Source organism: Erithacus rubecula, assembly GCF_903797595.1.
Source record: "Erithacus rubecula genome assembly, chromosome: 4".
NCBI lineage: Eukaryota > Metazoa > Chordata > Aves > Passeriformes > Muscicapidae > Erithacus > Erithacus rubecula.
In genome coordinates this window covers 55,101,065-55,123,016 of record NC_136686.1, presented here as the reverse complement: position 1 = coordinate 55,123,016, position 21,952 = coordinate 55,101,065, and the positions used below count along the sequence as shown (strand labels likewise).

The window sequence follows — 21,952 nt, the reverse complement described above, 5'->3', positions numbered from 1 at the left end:
TGGATGGGGGTTGACACTTGGAGGCAGATCTAAAAAACACCCATCTAGACTGTGTGTCTCTGCAAAGAAACTGAGAAAAGGCCTGTCCTATGCTTTAGCAGAATATTTTCTTAACCAATACCAGCCTGGAAACTCTGATACACATCTTCACCATCAGATTACAAACACATGGTGCTGGGCTTTTAAAGCAATGTCAATCCCAAGAGCAAGAGGGAGTAGGGGGAGGGATTGTGCCAGAAAAAATTGCTTATTTACTCCTTTTTCTTCAAATGCCATTGATATTCAGAGTTTTTTTGCCTCAAGAGCTGCTGCTTCTTGATTAATTTAATCTTTACTTAACCCAACTCAGCTGGAATCAGTGTCTAAAACTAAGATTTCCACCTGTTTACTCACCATGTCTTTTTTCTCCTGTCTCTTTCTTTTTTTCCATCTTCACTACTTTAAAGTTTTCAGAAGCCCCTAGGCCTATTTGGTTGGGTTTTTTAGATTCTGACTCCTTCCTACTGTACTTCAAGATTTTTTTATTCCTCTGCCATTTTTAACTCTTCTGTTTCTTTTCTTTCCCCTCTCACTCTTATGTTATCTACAATAGTGCTATCAATGCAAACTTCTCTCATTTCCAGTTTTGAAGAGATGAGTGTAAGACAAATAATGATACAATGATGATTCTTTCTCACTTGCCATTGGTTCTAAGAAATAACCACACCATTATTCACAGAACTGTATCTTTGTTAACAGATACACAGATCAACAAAATGTTTAATAGTCTTCAGCGTTGAGAGTAAGCACACACATTTCAGTGTAGCCAAACCTTTCACACTTTCTTAATGTGTTTACATTCTCATGGTCTTGTGAAGATTACCAGTGTCATTGCACAACACAAGATCCAGTCCTTAATGTATTCTGTTACCTCCCCAAACCTGTACACCTACATGCCTCCCTATGGGCTGCTTGGCTCTACTATTGATAAACAATAGGTATCTGTCATTTCTGTGTTAGCTGCTCACTTAATGTCACCTACATGTGTAAGTGTCAGAGCTAGAAGCTCCATGTATCCTAAACTGAATTGTTAATGTTTTAGAAGAGACTGAATGCTACAGCATCCTTTTTTACCTCATATATTTCATATTAACACATTATACATAAAATGCATATTGCTTTAGTCTCTACTGACAATACCATATGTTGCTTTCTGTAATTCAAGAGCTCACATTTATGTCTGTATTACACATGGGACTGTGCCTCTCAGGGACACTGTTTTCTGTAGTAAATGCTTTATTACAGGCAGCATGCCCAGTTGCCTACATCAAGGTGGGTATTAACACCACCTTCTTTAAGCTTGTAAGCAGAAGTGTTGAGGCAGGAGCTACAGCTGCTAAGTAGTCAGCAGAGAGGCTCTTCTGCTCTGCTAAACATAGTAGCACTATGAGAGAAATGGAGTGCTGATCCATAAAATGTGCAAGTGCAAAACTGTAGATCACTTCAGTCTCTGTTTTGGAGCAACCGACAGGACCTGAGACAAATCCTGGGAGTGGCTGGGTATATGTTGCTCCTGGACCATTCCCTGCAGGCAGTATGAACATGGCTGCACCCATTGTGGCTTTCTGTCTTGCACAGTCTTCCAGTGTAGTCCCAACACTACTCGTGCCACACGTGCCCATGGTGATGAACAAGCACCTTTAGAACAGAGGGCAAAGCTGTCTTCTTATCCAGCACACCCCTGTGCTCCCTCAGGGAAATGTCCCAGGAGTAGCAAAGAATGACCTGTCCAGGAATCACTCAAGCTGACCTACAGTTGCCTGTATCTCGTCTTGCCTTTAAAAAATTGTAACATTTACCATCTTGCAGTCAGCAGGGCCCTCTCCTGCTTGCCATGATTTTCTGCAGGTGATAGACAGTGACTGCTGGCCAGCAATATCGATGCTCTTGAGTGAGCACCACCTCACCCTGGGTTTGAGTGCCCAGGAGACATCTCAGTGCTCCCTGACTGCTGCTTCCCCACTGCTCTTCTGTTCCCCCTGTGCTGATATGTGCAAAGGCCAGACAGCACGATTCATGTGTGCCAACTAGTGCAAAAAAATGCTGCTGATTACTTCAACCTTCACTGTGTTGTCTCTCCCATCCACCTGTGGACCCATATATACCCAGGCTATATCTTTTTATCTTACTACCCTTTATGATCCTCATTAATTTTACTTCCAGCTGGGTTTCAGCTTTCCTCAGTGCCTGAGCAGTGCTTTTGTTTCTGCTTCCTGCATATTCCCTGTCTGTATTTTAGCTCACTTGGATGGTCCTTGCCTAGCCCATGGACTGTCAGCTGAAGCTTCCTGTGCTCCTGCAGAATGGTATAGCCCATGCATGAGCTCTCAGTAAGCTCTCTCTAAAAACTAATTAGCTCTTCTGGGGACTTTTCCCCTTCACAGCTGCTTTCCACAGACTATTTCCTCAATAAATCAATCTGCTCACCCAGAGTCTTGTGGCTCTCCTACCTGGCTCTGCTGCATCTGTCACCTGTGACAAACCACCCACAGCCTGAGCAGAGCTCTGTGACCCCTCTCACCCCCACTTCTTCCCTGCTCCCCAGTAGAAAGCCAAGCCAGCATGAGCAAGTCAGTCATGACTGCCCCACTCTTGTGTTAGGAAAATGTTACAATTGCACTCTAAGAACGCCCTGGACTGCCTGCCTGTGCTGAGCTGCCCTTCGAGCATACTGCCCAGTGAGGACAAGGGCTCCAAGCTGGAGGCTCCAGCCCCTGCCTCCTCATAGTCTGCAGCCTGTGGTACTCAACTACTACAACCTCCCCAGGTTGCTCCTTGCTGTGGTCTTGACCCAGAAGCTCTCAGCAGGTCTGTCTTCAGTTTCATACTGTGACACTGCATTTGTCAAGAAGCTCCTTAATGTAAAGCATGACAGCCCCATCTCTTCTCCACCTTCCTTAATACTGTGTATCCATGCAAGGCCACATTCCAGCTGTGTGTAGCACACCACAAAGTCCCTGTGTCCCCGAGTGCAGCCTCCCGATTGCCAGGCACTGTGCATCACTGAGGGCACCTGGGGGAAGCCTCTCACTGCCTGCCTTTTGATACAAGCAAAAATGGCATGGGCTCAAATCTGCCTTATTTAGGCACATAATTTATACCTGTAGAGAGTTTTGTATCATTAGTGAAAACAGTCAGGTACCTTGGAAAGCTGTTAGAAAGAGGTCCTGTTTAACTCCTTTCACCCAGAGCACCATCAGAAATGCCTCCTATACATATCCAGGGCCATGTTTGGTTAGTGAGATATTGAAAGCAGAGTCCTCACTGAACTTACTTTCAAGATGCTTCTTGAAAGTCAGTGGCATTGCTGTGTGATGGGTATTAGTGACTGTTCAACACTTCCTACTGGCAGTCTTAACCTTCCCTGGGGATTAGGACATCCACATATCAAATGCTTTGAAGGAGTCAAAAATCCCTATTAATGCAATTTAAAAAAATCTTTAATGTTATATTTAATATTACCACCTTGGCCACAATGCTGCTTGTCAGGGAATTGTTAAAATTTCTAGAGGAAATTCCAGCAAACATTTCACAGAGGCTCTATTCTAAAATGCAATAGATTTTAATACTTACATCAGAACAAAATAGATTTTAAAACCCCATCCATCTACATTGGTGGAAATAGGACTTTTGAAGTACAGATAGAGAAAGAAATAAGCAAGGAAGCAAATACAAATGACAGTGTGTTGCAGCTACATCCTCTTTTTCAGCAATAGAAAGTGCTGATTTTCAACTTCCACATCCCAGTATGATGCCTGGTATGTTGGCATGTGTCATTCAACTTTAGGCACTCTCTGAGTGTATTTTGCCTTTATACAGGGAATTCACATGGCACAATTTCCTTCTCAAAGTTGTCTATCCCTCATGGTACAGTCGTCTCAGAAAAAATTCCACTGAACAAATTTTGATGGATTCATAGTCTGCCAGATCCAAAGGATCAACCAACTTAATGAGTGGTAACTGGATTCTTCCTGGTCTGATTCCAGTTTCATTTGCAAACTCAGAAGAAGCACTTCTGTACAGTGTTGTGCTCTGAGACAATGCAGTGTCACAGCTGACAGCAAAGCCAGCTTTTAACCTGCAGCTTACAGGATATGGCTTCCACTTCTTGGAACTTTAATTTGATGGAAATATTTTGCATTAATGAGGTGAGAGTTTATAAAGTAGTGAATTCATGCCAGGTCAGATGCTATTTTTGCAGGGATGAAGAATAGTGTTTAGTCATAAATAAGCCTGAAAGCCTTTCTGATTTATTTTTCATTAAATGATGGACAACTGATGTTCTGGTCTTATATAATCTGTAGAAGGATTTGGGTTACAAGTGCTTTCCACCTTTTATGGAACTCTCATAAATAAAATTTGTTTAGTGAACAATAGAATGAAGATGTTTTTGACCAAAATTAATGGGTTTGCATGTGGTTCTCTTCTTCCTTTATATATCTTCCATGTACACCAGATGCTAGGTGTGTGCTGGACTAGAGCATTACTCTGATTTCAGAAATCTGAACTGATTCAGAGATGGCCTGTTGTTATTCTGGGCTTACCTGCAGCACTTGAGGAGGTTTCTGTTTGGCAGACAAACAGCTCTGTGTAGCACACATCTGTTTCAAGATACAGTGTATGAAGAGCATCCCTGGTATGCCTGGAATCTCATGGGTAATGTTGTGCCAAGTCCTTGATTTTCATGCTGCCAGGTGTTGTAACTAAGTAATTACAACTTTCACAGGGTAATAATGACTTCATAAGGCTTGTAACCTGGCAAGTACATCTTTGCAAGTACACAAACATAAAAAAATACGAATTGTGTGATAATAAAAGTCTCCAAGCCCCTCTACCCTCGCTCCCCATTTTGCACTGCCACTGGCTTTTAGCATGTGCTGGGCCCTGAATTTTAGAGTAATGCATTTAAATGTGCAGGCTGACCCTCACCCCTGGATCCCTGCACAGAGGTCAGCGCACAACTTTCTATTTCATGGCTGCAGATGCAGCCATTGGGGCACACTGGATTTAGCAGCACATTTTCACGTTTGCTGCTGACTCTACCAGGGACTCTGTTTCAGTAAAATCTTGTTAAATCTTCCTTTTGACAGCCAAAGGAAAGCCAGAAAGGAACTGTTCTCCTGCCAAAAACTGAGTCCCTGCTCTAAAGCATTAAAAAGTTGTAGATTTTAAAAATAAAGAGAAAAATATAGCTTTAAAAAAATGTGTTTCTTTACAATCGCATTTTCAATAGGACTGAAGTAGGTTTGCTGGAATTCATATTTATATAAAGAAAGAGAGTGAAATGATGCAAAAAGTGAGCTCAGATGGTTACTTTAGTAAAGTTATCTGAGATTGAAACAGCCTGTGATGTGATGCCTTAGCAACCTTAGCTGTACTGCTGCCAGTCTGTCAGGCAATGAATGCTTCATCTCACAGTTTGTCAGCTTATTTCTGCCATCACCATCATCCATACCCTTCTCCAGTGCTAAGACTGTAAATCTTCCTATTTCTAAAGCAATTTATTTCTTAACATTCGACCAGTAGGATTAAATGCATGGCACCAGTGCATTTCTTATTAATAAATTCTAATGCTACTTTCTTTTTTGAAAGGATTTTACAGAGGAGGTCAATAGTGATGTCCCAGTTTACAGCTCCAGATAACTGCAGCAGAAGGTAAATAACAGGCTAAAAGTCTCACTGCAGACCAGTGTAAGAATACTATAAAGCAGCATCCAAACAAGGAGAGGTTCTATATATGAGAGGAGATTTTTGTTGAGATATTGGAGAAGGATCTAATCAGGATCTGCACATATAAATGAGAACCCAAATCGAACACTGGAAGGATTACAAACAATTAAAACTGTATTGAGAGCTCAGAGATAGCACATTCAGATAAATTAATGTCTCTGTCAAGACAGAGAAAATGGCTGGAGAAGGAATGTTACATGGGAACCAGAAAACTACAGAATGTATCTGAAAGTGTCTTCTTTCCAAAGAGACCTAACAACATTAAGGTTAGGATTGCAGATGACCTTTGGAACAAAAGGAAATTTTATGGCAATACACTGCTTATTTCAAATAATTTCTAAACTCCTATTTTCAGATCCTGTTTTTCTGTTTTAGAGAATTCCTTACAGTCTCAGCTTTACATTACTCATGCACATCTGCAAACTCAACAAGCTGGTGTGATCACGGGCCAGGGTTTGTGTCTTCTCAGCATAAAGAAATACATTTGGTAAAAAGTTGTACCCCACCATGGCACACTGATAACGTAAAATTCTGTGTACAGAAAAGGTTTCTGAACCTTGAGACTGCAAGGAAACTTAACTTGTAGAAAAAAAGTTCTGTCATTACTATCATTGCTTTTCAAAGGTTTCAGATATTATATGAGCTACTATTATAAACTGCATTTGCTGGTATTTTTTGCACATTCAGCTAGTTGATTTCCCTCAGCCCAGCACGGTAGTATTTCTCGTGGCAAAATAATTGACTATCAAAGCAGTATCAGAGTTTAAGGCATCATAACAGTAATAAACAAGAAATTAGGTTGCAAACCTAAAAACAAATGGGGTTGGACAGTGTATTGCTGAAACTCACATGAGGCTAAAGACCTCATGGCAACCCCCACGGCACCAAGTGAGATGGGAATGAGATGGGAAGAATCCTTTGGCTTGAGGATTTGCTCCTTGTATTCCTCCTTTTTTTTTTTTTTTTTTTTCTAGTGAAACTAGTTTTATGTAAATAATATAATCATCATTGATAAAGCTGATCTTCTTTTGCCACAGAATCCCATCCTTTTCTGCCTTACTGTCAATCTAGTCCCATAGCTCTTATATTTTTGTCTGCACATGAATATCCTTTAAGAATCCATCTTTTCCCTATTGAACCTATAATCTTCTTGAGAGGTGAGAAAGAGATTTCTTTGGTCCTGAGTCCTGGGTTGAAGCAATCCATGAATCTGGCCTCCCACTTGCTGGGTGGGGCTACTGACCATCAGACAACACAACAGACTTACAGCATCTCTCTGTGAATCTTGGCTAGTCTGAAGTCCCTAGGAGATTTCAGCACTCATCCACCCACTTCTAAGTGTCTGCAAAGACAAGAGCTTACTCCTCTTTTATGTTCTGGCAGAGTTCTGGGCACATGTACAAAGTCTTCAGTAATTTTCTGGAAGACATTTTCTGACGTATGCCATGCATCAACAACATAAAAGCAGTAAAATTCAGTGATTATTCCTGCTCTCTGTGAAACACAAAAATTAGAGTTTTTGAAAGCTGGACCAGTTCTTTGATTTAGTTCACAACATCCTGGCAAACAATTGTGCAAACACACCTTAAAGGAGAGAATGAGAAAGTGTTGTGAATCTAAACACACAATATTCTAAACCTGAATATTTTAATTAAATATTCAATCTCTTGAAAGCATAATATCATACCTAAAATCCACTCAAATCCTTCTTTGAATCTGATGCCCTGTCTTAGATTACTAACCATACCTACTGCATTTTGAATCAATGTGGAATCATTTATGTCAGCTTTTTTCATTAAATGCAGTACTATGGAGAGATGATCACAATAATGAAAATCTACAAACCAAACAAATCCTTTGTCTTTCTCATGAAGTCAGTCTTCAGTGTAGTGCATCTCACAGCTGAACTTTTTGTTGTTTCTTCAGAAAATCCTTTTAAGAGAGAAGCTTGACAGCATGATCTGATAAGAAATTATGTCTGTTTGTGCTTATATTGGGCCACCAGTGGAAAAAAAATCTTGTTAGCTCTCTTGAGTCTCTATTAACAACAACACAGAGAATGCCTCCAGCATCTGAGGTGGCCATTAAAAAGACAGGTTGTTTTTGTGACAGCCAGCTGTTGTGACAATATTCTCTAAAAGCATTCCTTCTAGCTGGCTAGAGATTCAGAGTGAATGCTTTCTGTTTCATGCACTGTGTCCCACATTTTTATTTGGGGCTTACAAAAAAAACCCAAACAAACTAGTGAGTATTGTGCTTGTCAGGCAAGTCTGGAGACTTCTAGAAGATTACAACTTCTTTCCTGCTGTAGAAATGTAAGCCATGGAGAGCTACTGGACCTGAGGGAACAGTTCTTGGTAACCTCTCTGATCAAGTGAAGACAGTTTATGTAATCATTTTGGATTTCAGAAAAGCTTTTGATACTGTCTCTCATAATATCCTTCTGGACAAAATGTCCAGCATTCAGCAGTTCAACCAGGGAAAGTGCCAGATTCTGTGCCTCAGATGAACAACCTGGATGTATGGACATGTGGGAAGATAGGTTAAAGGCTAGTACAAAAGGCAATTTCTCCTGATGAATTACAGCTGTACTGACTATTGAGGAGTGGAAACATCTGTGCCTGCCCAGTGAGTTTGGGTGTTATAAGAGAGTGGGTTAATTGGCCACTAGCTACATGTGCAGTTTGAGTTGGTGCTTGAGCCTGAGAGGCTGCTGGCTGTGTGAAGGTAAGGGACAGATAAGCTAAGATGATGTTGTGTAAGGGACAATCATGGAAAGGCAGCCAGGAAAGGGCCAGGTTGGGGTTTAGTCAGTTATGCAGAGAGGAGAGAAGGAGTCAGGGCTGTGAGAAGCTGCCTATGAGGAAAGGAGTCAGAGTTGCCTGAGAGGAGAGAAGGCATGAAAAGTTTCTAAGAAAGGACTGGTGGTGATGCCAATCTGACTTGACATAATTATGATATGGACAGACCAGAGAATGAGAGGCTGGAAAGCAGCACCACAGCAAGGGACCTGGGGGTCCTGGATGATGGAAAGTTGAATGTGAGCCAGCAGTGCCCTGGTAGCCAGAAGGGCCACCTGTGTCCTGGGGCATCAGGCACAGCATCACCAGCCAGGCAAGGGAGGGGATTGTCCCCTCTGCTCTGAGCTGGGGCAGCCTCACCTTGAGTGCTGGGGGGCAATTTTGAGCACACAAGATGAAAACATTAAACTATTAGAGAGTGTCCAAAGAAGGGCAACCCAAGATGGTGAAGGACTTTGAGAAGCTGTGTGAGGAGTGGCTGAGGTCACTTGGTCTGTTCAGCCTGGAGGAGACAGGAGAGACCTCACTGTTAGAGCTTCCTCATGGGGGGAAGAGGAGGGGCAGGCACTGATCTCTGCTCTGTGGTGACGGTGACAGGACCTGAAGGCAGGGCCTGAAGTTGTGTCAGGGGAGGTTTAGATTGGATACTGGAAAAAAGTTTTTTTTACCCCAGAGGGTAGTAGGGCACTCCACAGGGCAGTGGTCACAGCACCAGCCTGGCAGAGTTCTAGAAGTGTCTGGCCAATCTCTTGGGCATGGTGTGACTCTTGGGAATGGTGCAGGGCTGGGAGTTGGGCTTCATGATCCTGGTGGGTCCCTTCCAACTCAGCATATTCTGTAATAACTTCATTTCTGATGCTAGAACTTGAACTGTTCCTTGCTCTAGTATTGGATTGGCCCCTATTGGCCTTTACCAAAACAGAATGCCCTGTGCCAATCATACTGTGTTACCCAAATCTTGACTAAAAATAACTGAATATTAACATGCATTTAATTCCTATCTAGTTCAGGCTTCTCCCATGCTCAAACATGCAAGCTGACCTATTGTATTTAGAAATCTACTGCCACATCTGTCTTTAACTGGATTAGCTATATAGACATTATTATACTGTTATCATAATTAATTTTTGTAACTACAGCTCACAATTTTATTTAGTTGGTATATTATCTAGACCGGTATCAGTGTGTCACAGCTTGCTCTGAGGCAGAGGCAAGCCACCAAAGAGACTGTGTGCAGCTGGCCATGTTGGACTTTGCTCCCTCTTCTAATTTTTAAATTCACATGGCTGTGACTAGTACTGCTCACAAGGTGTGGGCTGGTAACTGATCCAATTAATTACCAAAATTCTCTGGCTGCTCGCCGGCCTCATTATATGAATCTCTACAGAAGACAGTTAAGTCTGAAGGAAAATTTTGTTTTATCCATATATGTATGTGTGAACATAGCTATAAAAGAAGTACAAATTATAATACTATGATAGTATGATATATTCTTTTTCCCCAAGGTGTGCATTGCCTCTGGAAGCCCTTCCAAGCATACCGGTAGCAAAGCTTGCCTGGGTGCTCACAGAGCCCGGCACCTCTCTCTGCTGACAGGATCTGCTAGGTTCTGCATCCCGCTGAAAAATCCCCAGAAAGAGTGTCTAAAGGTGGAACTAGCAAACCACGATGCTCTACTTCAAACACAAGACCAAGCTCCAAACTCTGTTCCTACATGGTAAGAAGCCTGTCCCTCTCTGAACAACTGGTGGCAATTTCCCTTTTTTGGTAACAGAATCACAGAATTGCTAGGATTGGAAGGGACCTCTGGAGACCATCCATGGGCCCTGCTAAGCCAGGGTTACCTAGAGCAGGTTACACAGGAGCACGCCCAGCTGGGTTTGCAGTCTCCAGGGAGCGAGCAGTTCCCGAGCGGCCCGTTCCAGGGCTCTGGCTCCAGCTGCCCGTGCCGCGGGCAGAGACGGGGCGGGCAGGCTCGCTCAGAGCTCCTGTACAGCCAGCGAATGCAAGGGCAGCCGAGCCAAGGGGCTTCTTGGAGCTCTGCAGCCCCTGGGCCCTTCCTGGGCTCGACACTCGGAAAAGAGGGAGAGCAGGGGAGGTGGGACGATTAATCGACACAACGATCTGAAATGGTCCCCGCAGCTGAACCTGGACGAAGACAGCCGGGCGATCCCCGCAGTGAAAGCCTGCTCAGCAGCACAGCCGGTGTCACTCAGCGCTTCCGAAACTGACACACGCGGCCGCTGAACGCTGCCTCCCTTCCAACGACCCAGCTATCAAGTCAATTGCGATCCTTACACGCCCCGGCACCCGGACAGCGCTCCCCAGGCAGCGCGGAAACCGCGCGGGGTGCGGGCGCGCAGCCCCGGCCGGCGGCCCCTTCCACCTCATGCAGACGAGGCTGCCAGCAGGAACAGCTCCGCGACCGGGGACCGGCCCCCGGCTTGCGTGGCGCCCACTCGCCCGGGGCTTCCTTCCTGGCTTCCATCCCGTTTCCTCCCCGGCCCCAGCGCGCTCCACCGCCCCGAGTGAGCGGCCCGAGCGCTCCGTGCGCACGCGCTCCGGGCCGCGCCTGCCCCGTACCGCGCACGGTGAGGGGGGCGGCCGAGCCCGCCCCCTGCGCCCGCCGGGCCGCGCTCGCCGCTGTCCCCGCCTGCCTCCGCCTCCAGCTCCGCCCGGGCGCTGGGAGCGGCGGCAACTTCCTCTCAAGTCCGCCCGGCGGCGGGGGGACGATGCGAACCAGCTGAGCGCGGCCCAAGAGGGGCGGGCGCGCCGAGGACGGGCAGCGTCGGCAGCAGCGGCAGCCCCGCCGCCCTAGCCTGAGCAGCCCGGCAGCCGCCCGCCTCAGCCCCCTGCCCTCCCCCGGTCGGGGCGGGAGCCGCCGCGGCCGTCCCATGTCCCGCAAGGCCAGCGATAATGTGGAGTATACGCTGCGGAGCCTGAGCAACCTGATGGGCGAGAAGAGGCGGCGGCAGGCGGACGGGTCCGCCGGCTCGGGCGCGGCGGCGGGCGAGCGGAGCCTGATCGCCGCCGAGTCCTGTTCCAGCCTCAACAGCGCGGCGTCGGGCGGAGAGCTGGAGCGGGCGGCGCGGCGCCAGTTCCAGCAGGACGAGACCCCCGGCTTCGTCTACGTGGTGTCGGTGTTCTCCGCCCTGGGGGGCTTCCTCTTCGGCTACGACACCGGCGTGGTGTCGGGGGCGCTGCTCCTCCTCAAGAGGGAGCTGAACCTGGACGCGCTCTGGCAGGAGCTGCTCGTCTCCGGCACGGTGGGCGCCGCCGCCCTGTCCGCCCTGGCCGGCGGCGTCCTGAACGGGCTGTGCGGCCGGCGGCCCTGCATCCTGCTGGCCAGCGGCCTCTTCACGGCGGGCTCCGGCGTGCTGGCCGCCGCCCGCGACAAGGAGACGCTGCTGGCGGGACGCGTGGTGGTGGGGCTGGGCATCGGTGAGTGCCGCGCCGCCCCGCCGGGCTCCTGCCCCGCGGGGACCCGGCTCTTGCCGCCGGGGGCAGCGCTCCCCCGGGGCAGGTTTAACCGAGCCGGGAGTCCCCCGTCCCTGCAGACCCCTTGCGGTGAAGCAGAAGGCGAAGTGGCCACGGAGTGCCCGAGGCTGGGGACCTGGCGAGGGCTGCGCTTGGCTGAGCGAGGTCCGGGGCGGGGTGCAAGGGGACGGTGTGTGTGTTTACCCTCCTCGATTTCATTACAGGTGGTGTAGTCCTGTCCCGTTGCTGGGAGAGTTGTCTGGTTTCTGTACGAGGGGAATGGTCTCGCATCCTTTCTGCAGTTTCATCTTTAGGGTGGTCTGTCAGTTTCAGCAGCGCACGCCGCAGGCTTGGCATTTGGGGGCGTTCTGGGAAGGCAGGGGCGAGGAGATCGCCCCTGCCTTTCTGAACTGTAAATACCTCTCCGCTGGTTCCCCGCATAGCTACACTTGGGCACTAAAGGAATGCCTCTGGGACAACATGACTTAGTAATCTCCCTGGTCTGAATAAGTTAACGCTTGCTTTGGAGGGCTTTGAATTTCCTGAACGTGAATTGCTGCTCTTTATTTGCCTTCCTATATGGGTTGCAAGCAGTGGGTTCTCGTAAAACTTTTTAGTTGTGCTGAAGAACTTCCAAAGATGAGGACTGTTTCCTCTGACCTGTTAGACTGGTTTCTGTGTGGACTTTATCCTAAATATCCCTCAAATTTGGCTTGCTCTTCAGCTGTCATCCTATCTGACAGTAATTGAATTATACACATCATCTAAGATGGGCTGTATGAGGTTAATCAGAATCTTTAGACCATAGTAGGTATAACCTTGCATCTCTTTCTAATTGAAAAGGACGAATTGAAAAGTAAAATTATTTTCCTGTGTATAGCAAAGTTGTTTCTTAGCTATTGAATAATTTTCTGAGTCCTCAGGCTTGTTATACACACACTTTCTCTGATGCAAATTGTGGCCTTATTAAGGAAGAAAAGTTAGTGAGTCATAATAAGGGCTGTCAGAAATAAAATTAACTCCATCTATGAAGGCTCATGCTGATTTTTCCTGTACTGCAACAACTTTGGGTTGCTATTTTGTTGCCCCAAGTTGGATGGTTCTTTTAAATTTTTTTTTTAATGCTACCTCTCTGCGTGTTTTTTGTTTATTCAGGACTTAAGACTGCAGAATGTTAATAAGAATGGTCATGAAGTTCAGGAAGCAAAACTGAATTTCACTATGAGATTGCCATCAAAATTCCTGTTATCCATGCAATATGTAGTACATATATTTAGGGGAAGATACTAAAAATCTCAAATGTGATGTCATTTTGTGGTTGTAAAGCTTGTCATGTTCCTTTACCGTAGCTGGTTACAATGACAATTTCAGGGGTGTAGAGAAATTGAATGGATGGGTGATTTGCTTGACTCTTGTGTGTGTCTGTTTTCTAGGGAGATAATGCACGTGTTGGAATTGTCTTACAGTGGTGCAAATAAATGATACTCAAATTATTGAAGAGATAAGAGACTTGGGACTTAATATAATCAACATGTTAACCACAGAAATGAAAACTAGGAGCCCTGGATCTCTTGTGTGCCCTGGGGAGAGCGATCTCTCTTTGGCCTCTGTCCATATCAGGGGCAGAGGTGGTGGTTCTGCTGAGACTCTGGAGAGCTGAACTAAGAAATGAGAAATGTTCTGAGGATTTTGTAGCATAAAGACACTGATGTTTTTAAAATGTGATGTTATCTCTTTTTTTTTTTCCAATTTTTTTTTTTTTTTTTTTTTTTTTAGATCACAGACTGCATTTCTTTATGTGATGTAGCTTAGGATCAGAATCAAAGCTTTACCTTAGATTGCTATGACTGAAGTAATACAAGAAAATCCAGGAATTGCAAAGTCCAATCCTAACATGGTTTGTTTTACAAAAGAGAAAACCTGTAGTGTTCAAAGCTGTTCTCATGTAGCAATCTGGGACAGTCTCTACTACATTAAATCCCCCACCAGAGGGAGCCTGGATAATTTCATGAAGGCATTAGAAAGTGGTGGAAGTTTTTTCTTCCCTTTCATCTCTTGGAGACTTCTGATTATCATTTTATGTCTGCCCAAAGTGAGCCAGAACTTCCTAGTGTTGGGGTTAGAAGTCTGTTCAGTAATGTGACACTTCAGTGACAGTACAAACTGCTGAAATGTGAGAGTGCAGTGGTGTAGTGTTATGAATGCTTTTCTCTCTGAAAACCAGTAAAAACTTCTTAACTGTGTATAATTTTATACATTTCTTAGGTTTCTTTCCTGTAGCTCTTTGCATGCAAATTGCTCATCAAGTGACCTACTCCAGATACTTGTAGGGCTTTTTGCATTTACTAAATGAATTACTGTGTTATGATCAGTACTGTGGTGCTGTAAAAGCAGATGTGCTGTTCCTTCTGCCCTTGCTGATGCAGGGTGGATCAGCATTAATTTTGTCTGTGTGAGAAAATGGCTATTTTTCTTATGACTGTGATTTATAAAGGAGTACAGTTTAACTTTCAAGGATGAAAACCACAGGATATATGCTGAAATGAGCAACATCTCTCATTTGTCAGTCTTGTCCATTTTTTACCATTTTCTTTAGAGCTGTTTTGAAATGGAAAAACTCTCCTTTTTTTTCTACAGCCTTTGCAGAATGAGATGTTTCTGGAAATAAAGACCTTCTTTCAAGGACAAGCCTAAATCCTCTTTTATTGTAGATGTTGAATAAATTTTTATGGTGGAAACAGTTCTGTTCCTTTCCTGCCCCTCTTCCCCTCAGTATTAATATGAAATATAGAGAATGCATAAAAAGGTAAAACATATTCAGCATGAGCTTAGAATATTCTTAGATATTTTCAGATCTGAATTTCTACATACGTAGTTTTTGACAGTTCCAGTAAATGGCTTTAGGGCAATGTCATGGCTATTATTCCTTCCCACCTGCCCATTTTCAAACAGTTCTGATGTCCTGGACTCTCCAGGAATTTGTCTGAGCCAGATGTCAGGAATGCAGCACTTGGACAGATATTCATTACAGCAAATGGGGCCAAACTAAAACATTTAGGAAATTTGATTTCATGTACTTGGTAACACTTAGTATGTGCTTAACTAGGTAAAAAAGTCATTGGTCCAAAGCATGTTTGAGCCTTTGGCATCTGATAATGGTGAAGGCTTCCTCCTGTTGTCTTGTATTGGCTACTGTAGTTTGTGTGCTTGACAGGAAAGCTGGGTCCTTCACTTGACTCATGTTTGGTCTGTCCCAAAGCCTGAGGAAAGAGCTGAAATACTAAATACTGAAATACTAAAAACAAGAACCAGGTATGACTGGAGATGAGAGTTATTTCTACTGAAAACTTGCTGTCTTGAGAAAGAAGGCAAAGAATGAGAAGAGGGATCACTGGGACTTAACAGAGCAGAGACTATAAAGGATAATGATAAACAGCCACATTTGCAGAATCACTTCTTTCTTAGGCTGTAATCATCCGGTGTCCTAATCTGCCTGAACCCGTTGGGTGTGGTTTGCCTACACCTCACCTGTGTGCAGTGGGAGGAGTGTATTCTGCCAGCTGGGGATGCTGAAGGTTTTAAGCTTACAGCTGGTGTAGGTGGGTGTTGGCATGGTGCTTCATGTAGTGAGTTGTTCAGGTTGCCTTTTCAAGAACACTTTGATACCACCTGTGCAAGGAAAGCAGTTTGAGTGGGGTTCAGGAAGTGTCAGCATTAAGCTTGCTTCTCCATAGCTGATTTCTGTCTTGATGTACAAACATTAGCTGGATAATTAGATACTCCTGTCTTGTTTGGCATGCAGAATAAATGGTGCTCAATTAATGATCAGCTTTTCAGGGTTTTGTTTTCCTCCTGTATGTGTGGCTTAGGCATTACTTAACATACATATTACCCAAGCTCTCATAAAACAGAGTTACTTAGGATGACATTATGTGCACATTACTGAGTCTGCAGTGCAATGGGAGACCTGCCTGGTTAGGTGCCTTATCTTCTCCTTGACTCCTGTCTTTCATACATGAGGTATCTTCACAATGTAAGCCTACTGCTCAGTGCTTGCTTTGTGCTCAAAATGACTGTGGTAATTTTTTTTTTTAAGGCTATATTTGAATCTGACATATGTAGTGCTCCTGGTAGCATCTTTTGACTACATATGTAGGTCATTTTCTGAGCAGAGGAAACAAGGTTGTACACAGAATTAGGCAGGAGTGAAAAGCTCTGGCATATGGTCATGGCTCCCCTGGTGGGATTGGCTTCTATTGGCAGTAAGGTTCAACACCAAATGACAAAAATAACGAGATTTATCCAAAGGACTTGTATCATGTAGTACAAACTCTGTATTATATTTGAAGTGATTAAATAAAGATGTGCCATATAATCTGGGTTTCTAGATGTGCTGCAGAAATACTATAAAATAACTGGTATGATATGTAGCCTATGAAAGATGAGGATATGTGTGCTGGAGTGTTTTTCCTTTTTTTTTTTCCTTTTTATTTTTATTTTTTTTTTTTTAATACAACTGAGCTTTTTCAGTGTATTTTTTTCTTGGAAAACCAGATTAATCTTCTCATCTTCCCTCAGCAACCCAATATGGGAAGCTCTGAAGCTTCAGTCTGTTTTTATAACTGAGTGTCCACCTGTGTTTTTTAAAGGAGCTTACACCTTGGTACATTTTGGAGTCACCCTCAACCCCCAGATATGCTGTGCTGCTTCTGATAGATGCTTGTAATTTTCAGTCCAGAGGTTCATAGACTATTTTTACCTCTGGAGACTGTGGTTTGTTAGTATGAGCTGGCAGTAGGGATGGAGGGAGATGGAGAGACAAATTTCTGGGTTGTTGCAATTGACTCCTGTGCTGTCACTGCCCACAGATGGTTACCCAAGCTTCCAGGATCTAAGCCTGCTGACATTACTGTGTGTGCTCAGGGTTGAATCTCTGCATCTTAAGAGTTTAATCTGTTCTTGTGCAAAAGCATCTGGAAGGATACATTAGCTTCTGACTGGAGCTGAAATCTTTCAGGGTAGCAGGATTAATTTAAGATGAAAAACTCTATCTTTTGTAGTCGTCTAATTTTGTGTGCCTTGGACAGGATACACAGTGTTATGCTCAGTTCACTGTCATGTCAACAAGCACTGACTCCCTTGTTGTTTTATCTGATGGTACAACACAAAAATCATCAATTTGCACATTAGTGTTGCTACCTTGTATTTAGTAAGTATTTCAGAATAAAGTAATATCTAATAGAGTTATATCTAAGAGAATTTTTGGATTTTTGATTCTTCTGGACACTTTAAAGTCAGAAGGGAGGTGTTCTGGCCTTTTTGCTATCGTTTTTATTTAGCTTAAGAAAGAAATTAATTCCCATAGTTCATAAACCTTGACATTTGTTTTCTGTCCTTAAAATGTGGAAATTTTTCTAAAATATTTTTTCCTGTACTTGGTCAAACTGTTCTATTAAAACATAGTACCTGTTGGATTATGAGTGTCTTTGTTTATTTTGGAAAAAAAGAGCATCCATTTCATGGGTGACATAAATGGAAATTATGGTCTTACTCTTGATAAAAAGGCAACTTGAAGGAAGCTTGCAGTATTAAACACAAGTATTTTCTTACCTTGAAAAATTCATGTGGGCACTGTAGGTGGGCTTATTTTCAAAATGCTTTGTTTGCTACAGGAACAGGAGACCAGTGGCATCCACTTACCGTGATGTTAGAGACAGCAAATCATTCAGCTGGTGCTCTTGGGTCTGAGTGACTCGTTTGGCTGAAGTTTGCACCAGTCCTGTCAGCAGAGGCATAAGGCAGGATATCTGAGGACAGTGCAAGCAGCAGATTCAAGGTGCTGGCTGCTGTCTTGTGCGGTGCACTGTCAGAACTTGCACTTAAATTTGTCAGTTGTATCCTCAAAAGCAATGGAAAAAAACCAAACCACTGAAAGGAGGTGCTGAGAAGGTCTTTTAAATTAGATTTTTCCTTATTATCAGTAGATTAATTATAGCGGATATATGTTCTTAAGTGGAGTTTTATAGAATATATCCTATTTTGAAATACATTAATTTCTTTTAAAAGTAGTATTTTAGGAATCTTAGGGATTGTTACATTCAAGTATGGCAAGCTTTTGGGTTGCAAGTCCTACATAGGTTCCGAAAACTGGTGATTTCTGCTTCAGGTGCTTGGACTCAAAGTGAGCAACTGTGGCTGTGTGGCATTGTGGCACCAGAGGTATAATGGGCCTGATGGATAGCTTTGTTTGCAAAATTGTTTTATGGGTTTTCATTGGTGGACTTTCACATCTGACCTGTACAATCAGAGTTTATGGTGTGAAGCTCCTGGGTCTGCATTGAGCTGTTGGAAGCCTGAAACCAGTGGCTGATGCAAATCAGGAGAGCAGAGTTCTACCTTTGGGCTTTTCTTTGCAATGATTATGCCTGTGAACAAGTATCAAGAGAAGCAGTTGTTGATTCTGTTGTAGAGATCTTGTGCAACAAAGCTCTGGATGAGTCTGGAGCCATCTGATTAGCTAAACTCTCTGTAAGTCTTTTGATGCAACTTGGGTGCAAACTCTTGTAAAATATATTTTGCACATGATAGTTGTAGAAATTAAGGTTTAAAAGCACACATTCCTGTTCTTTCCATTTCTGATCTTCCTCTGATTTGTTGTTAGATTTAGAACCGGTTTCATAAAGAATTTTATTCAAAGCAAAGGCAGGTTCTGAAAGGGATTTTTTCATAGGTGGTTTCTTATTTTGGCTGTTATATGCCCAGTCACTGAACTTGGGTTTCTTAGCTCAGACACTCTGTTCCTCCTTCCTTCACAAGTCCTTTCTGGACATGCTGCTGGCATGAATGAAATGCCACACTGTGACCCCAGACAACATGCTTTCAGCTATGAGGTTGGCCAGTGTGTTCCCACTTCCCCCTAGGTTTGGTCTCTTATTCAGCTGAACAGTGAGGATGTCTCCCTGTTCTGCAGTTGGGGACAGACTTCCTTTTTTTTTTTTTTTTTTTTTTTCCCCTCCCTTTCAAACCACAGATTCTTGTTTGAAGTCCCCATGTGTGCCCTTGGGATTGCACCTGGGTTGACTTTCTTTGGAGTTCTGCCGTCATTTCATGTGGCTGTGTGTTAGTGAGCTCAGACACTGAAGCAGTTGTGTAAGTAATTAAAAAAAAATAAATGTATGTTTATTGATAAATGCAACTTTTTGCCTTTACCTTGAGCTTGTACTTTTGTTGTCACTCAGGCATTTTTTCCCCCTCCTCTGTGGATGGGTTTTTTAGTTGTGTGTATTCAGGAGTTGCCAACCCAGCTTCTCTGCCTGAACTTTTCTTTCACTCCCCTCCTTGATTTTTCCAGTGTAATTCAGCAAGAGAGCAGCTCTCTGGAGGAGGTTTGTCCTCTGTGACTAATCTGAAAGACTTTTTGGTTCTTTCTTGTTAGAGCTGATATTTTCCAGGACCATGTGGCACTGACCTTGGGGCTCATCTTTTGTGAGTGTTCTACAGCAACAAGCATATTCTACTTCTGAGTGACAAGACAGCTTCCAGGCAAAAAAAAATTCCAGGCAGTATGGAGAACCCTGGTAATACCTGATGCTTTTAGCACACAGGCTGTCAGACACTGCAAAGCTGACCAGTCTTTAGGGAGAAGTAAAGATTCTCTTTCTTCTCCTGATGGCCTGAGGCAATTGCTGCAAGCCTCAGTTCTAGAACTTTCTGATCTCTTTTCAATGCAAAGTATTTGAGAAGGTCTGAGTTCCACAAGTCTCATCTGAAGTGGTGGCTTTGAGGAGCTCTCTAATCCAGTGAACAGCCAGCCAAGCACATACAGCTGCATGCTCAGTCCTGTACTCTCTGAGGCAGGAATGGTTGTCAATCAACAGATGGTACACACAAAACCATGAGATGCCAGAAATGGTGGAGAACCTGCTATGTAAACAAAAATGTGTAGCTAAAATTGAAGCCACCTTGACATCACCCATGTTTTCACAGTCTAGACAAAATTAAATAGTTCTAGAAACTTGTACCATTTGTGGGAGCCCTATGGCAAGAGTTTTCAAACCTTTTCCCAGAAGTGGGAGTTTCTGCAGGCTAACCTGCAGAAACAAGAAGTAACAGCCCTTTTGTTTCTCTTTTTGTTTGTTTCAGAGCCTCATGCATGTGGTTTTCTCCAGTGTTGCTTCCCTTGCAAGGGAAGCAAAACCAATAATTACATTTTTAATGTGTCTGTGCATATAATCATCTTTGGAAAAAGATAGTTTTCCAGCACCTGGAAGTATTAGGTATGTGTTTGTGTTTAGCCACAGCTCTTCTACTTTTCTGCCTTTTTCTGGAAATACAGGGGAATTCTGAGTTGGAAAGAGCAGAAGAGCCAGCCTGGGGTTACACAGGTTGTATTGCCCATTGCTGTGGAGTGTGTGGCCTTGTAAATAGGGAATGTGTTCTGGTGAGTGCTGCTCTGAGAAACATCCAGATTGATTGCTGATATGTGCCAGTGGAAGAAGCTTTTTAATGTCTATTTGCTCATAAGAAATTATCTCCTGTTTTTTCTCCTAAAAACTTGTTCTGTGCAAGAACCCTACAAAGACTTGACCAATCTCCCTTTCTTAGTAACACTGGATGGTTCTCTAGGTATGTTTTCATAGTTTTAGCATTCCTACTCTTGGTTCAGCAGCTAAGAACTTTGAGCTTAGGCCTATTTGAAGGCACCAATAATTTGAACTTTAAATGCGTTTTAAACTGACCATACTCTTAATAAGTGGGTGGATGTTGAAGTTTTTGCACTGGGTTGTTTGTTCTTGTTTGACTATCTTCTTTCCTTTGAGAGTCATAAAAACATGAAGGTGACCTTGGTGTCATTAAATAACTTCATGTTGTTAGGACTGATGCATTGCTGTCAGAGCAGAGCCATTGTTCATAAGCCATCAATTGCATTTATTCTAATAGAAAAGTTAAATATTGCTAGTATTTGAAAATGACAACAATTGCCTTGATTCATGCCCTTGTCTGAGCTGTCTTCTGCAGTTCATCAGATCTTGCTTTTGCATCTTTCTCATTTCCAAGGGCAAGAGAAGAGCAGATCTAGAAGTACTCCTGCTTTTCCCTAGTGCAGTACCAGAGCAGCACTGCTGTGCCCAGAGGAGTGGACATGGTGCCATCCTGTTCTCATGCCTTGTGGTGCAGTTTAGCCTCTGAAACAAGACCAGACCAGCTGGTGCAAATGGGCAGCTCCTGTTTGCATCCCTCTGATTTCCTCCCTTAAATTACCATGGATTCTTGTTCCAAGCCTGTAATGGTACTACAATACTTGGTAGTTGTCTGTGATTCTGTGGATTTTAAACGAATATTGTGAACATTCAAACAGTATGACCCATTAGGTTTTACAGCTGAAGTCTTGAAGGAACTTGCAGTCCTTAATCTGGAAAAAAATAGAATTGTTGATTGGACTTGGTCATTAGCTCACAGAAATGAATAGGCAGTCAGGACTCAGAAATTTCTCTGAGCAAACGTTAGGTGATCCTGATGCTGAAGACAACTAACTTCTGAGCATGTTGCAGTTTTTTCTCATGCTATTGTAGTATTGGTTTCATATTCCAACTGTTAAAATTGTCAGCATTCCAATTGTAAAAATTATCAGAACTTAGGAAAGGGGAAAAAGCTACTATCTTAAAGGTGCCTAAAGAAATTTGGAAGCAAAACTTCTTAATTGAAGCTAGTAAGTATACTCAAGAGATTTTTATAGGAAAAGTGGTAGATAACTAAATACATTAAGATGAAAGCCATGACAAGAAGGCTGGAGCAACTTCAGCAATCTAGAAAGATAACAGAAGCACAGAGCCTACATAAGGTGTTGGAGACAGGGAATATTTTTACTGCCTGTTTGAACATCCAACTGGAGTGCAGGTGGGAAC

The 21,952-nt window shown here is 43.6% G+C and overlaps 1 protein-coding gene across 2 annotated transcripts in view; it reads left to right on the top strand.

Annotated features, from left to right (window-relative positions):
• Positions 1 to 11,178: 11,178 nt before the first annotated feature.
• Positions 11,179 to 21,952, top strand: part of SLC2A13 (solute carrier family 2 member 13) — a 139,127-nt gene continuing 128,353 nt past the window's right edge. The window contains exon 1 of one of the 2 annotated variants that reach the window (XM_079304599.1): positions 11,179 to 12,011. In XM_079304599.1, coding sequence (XP_079160725.1) covers positions 11,465 to 12,011 — 547 coding nt within the window. In that variant the 5' untranslated portion in view covers positions 11,179 to 11,464. The remainder of the gene's footprint in view (positions 12,012 to 21,952) is intronic. The other variant, XM_079304598.1, reaches the window with a different exon arrangement.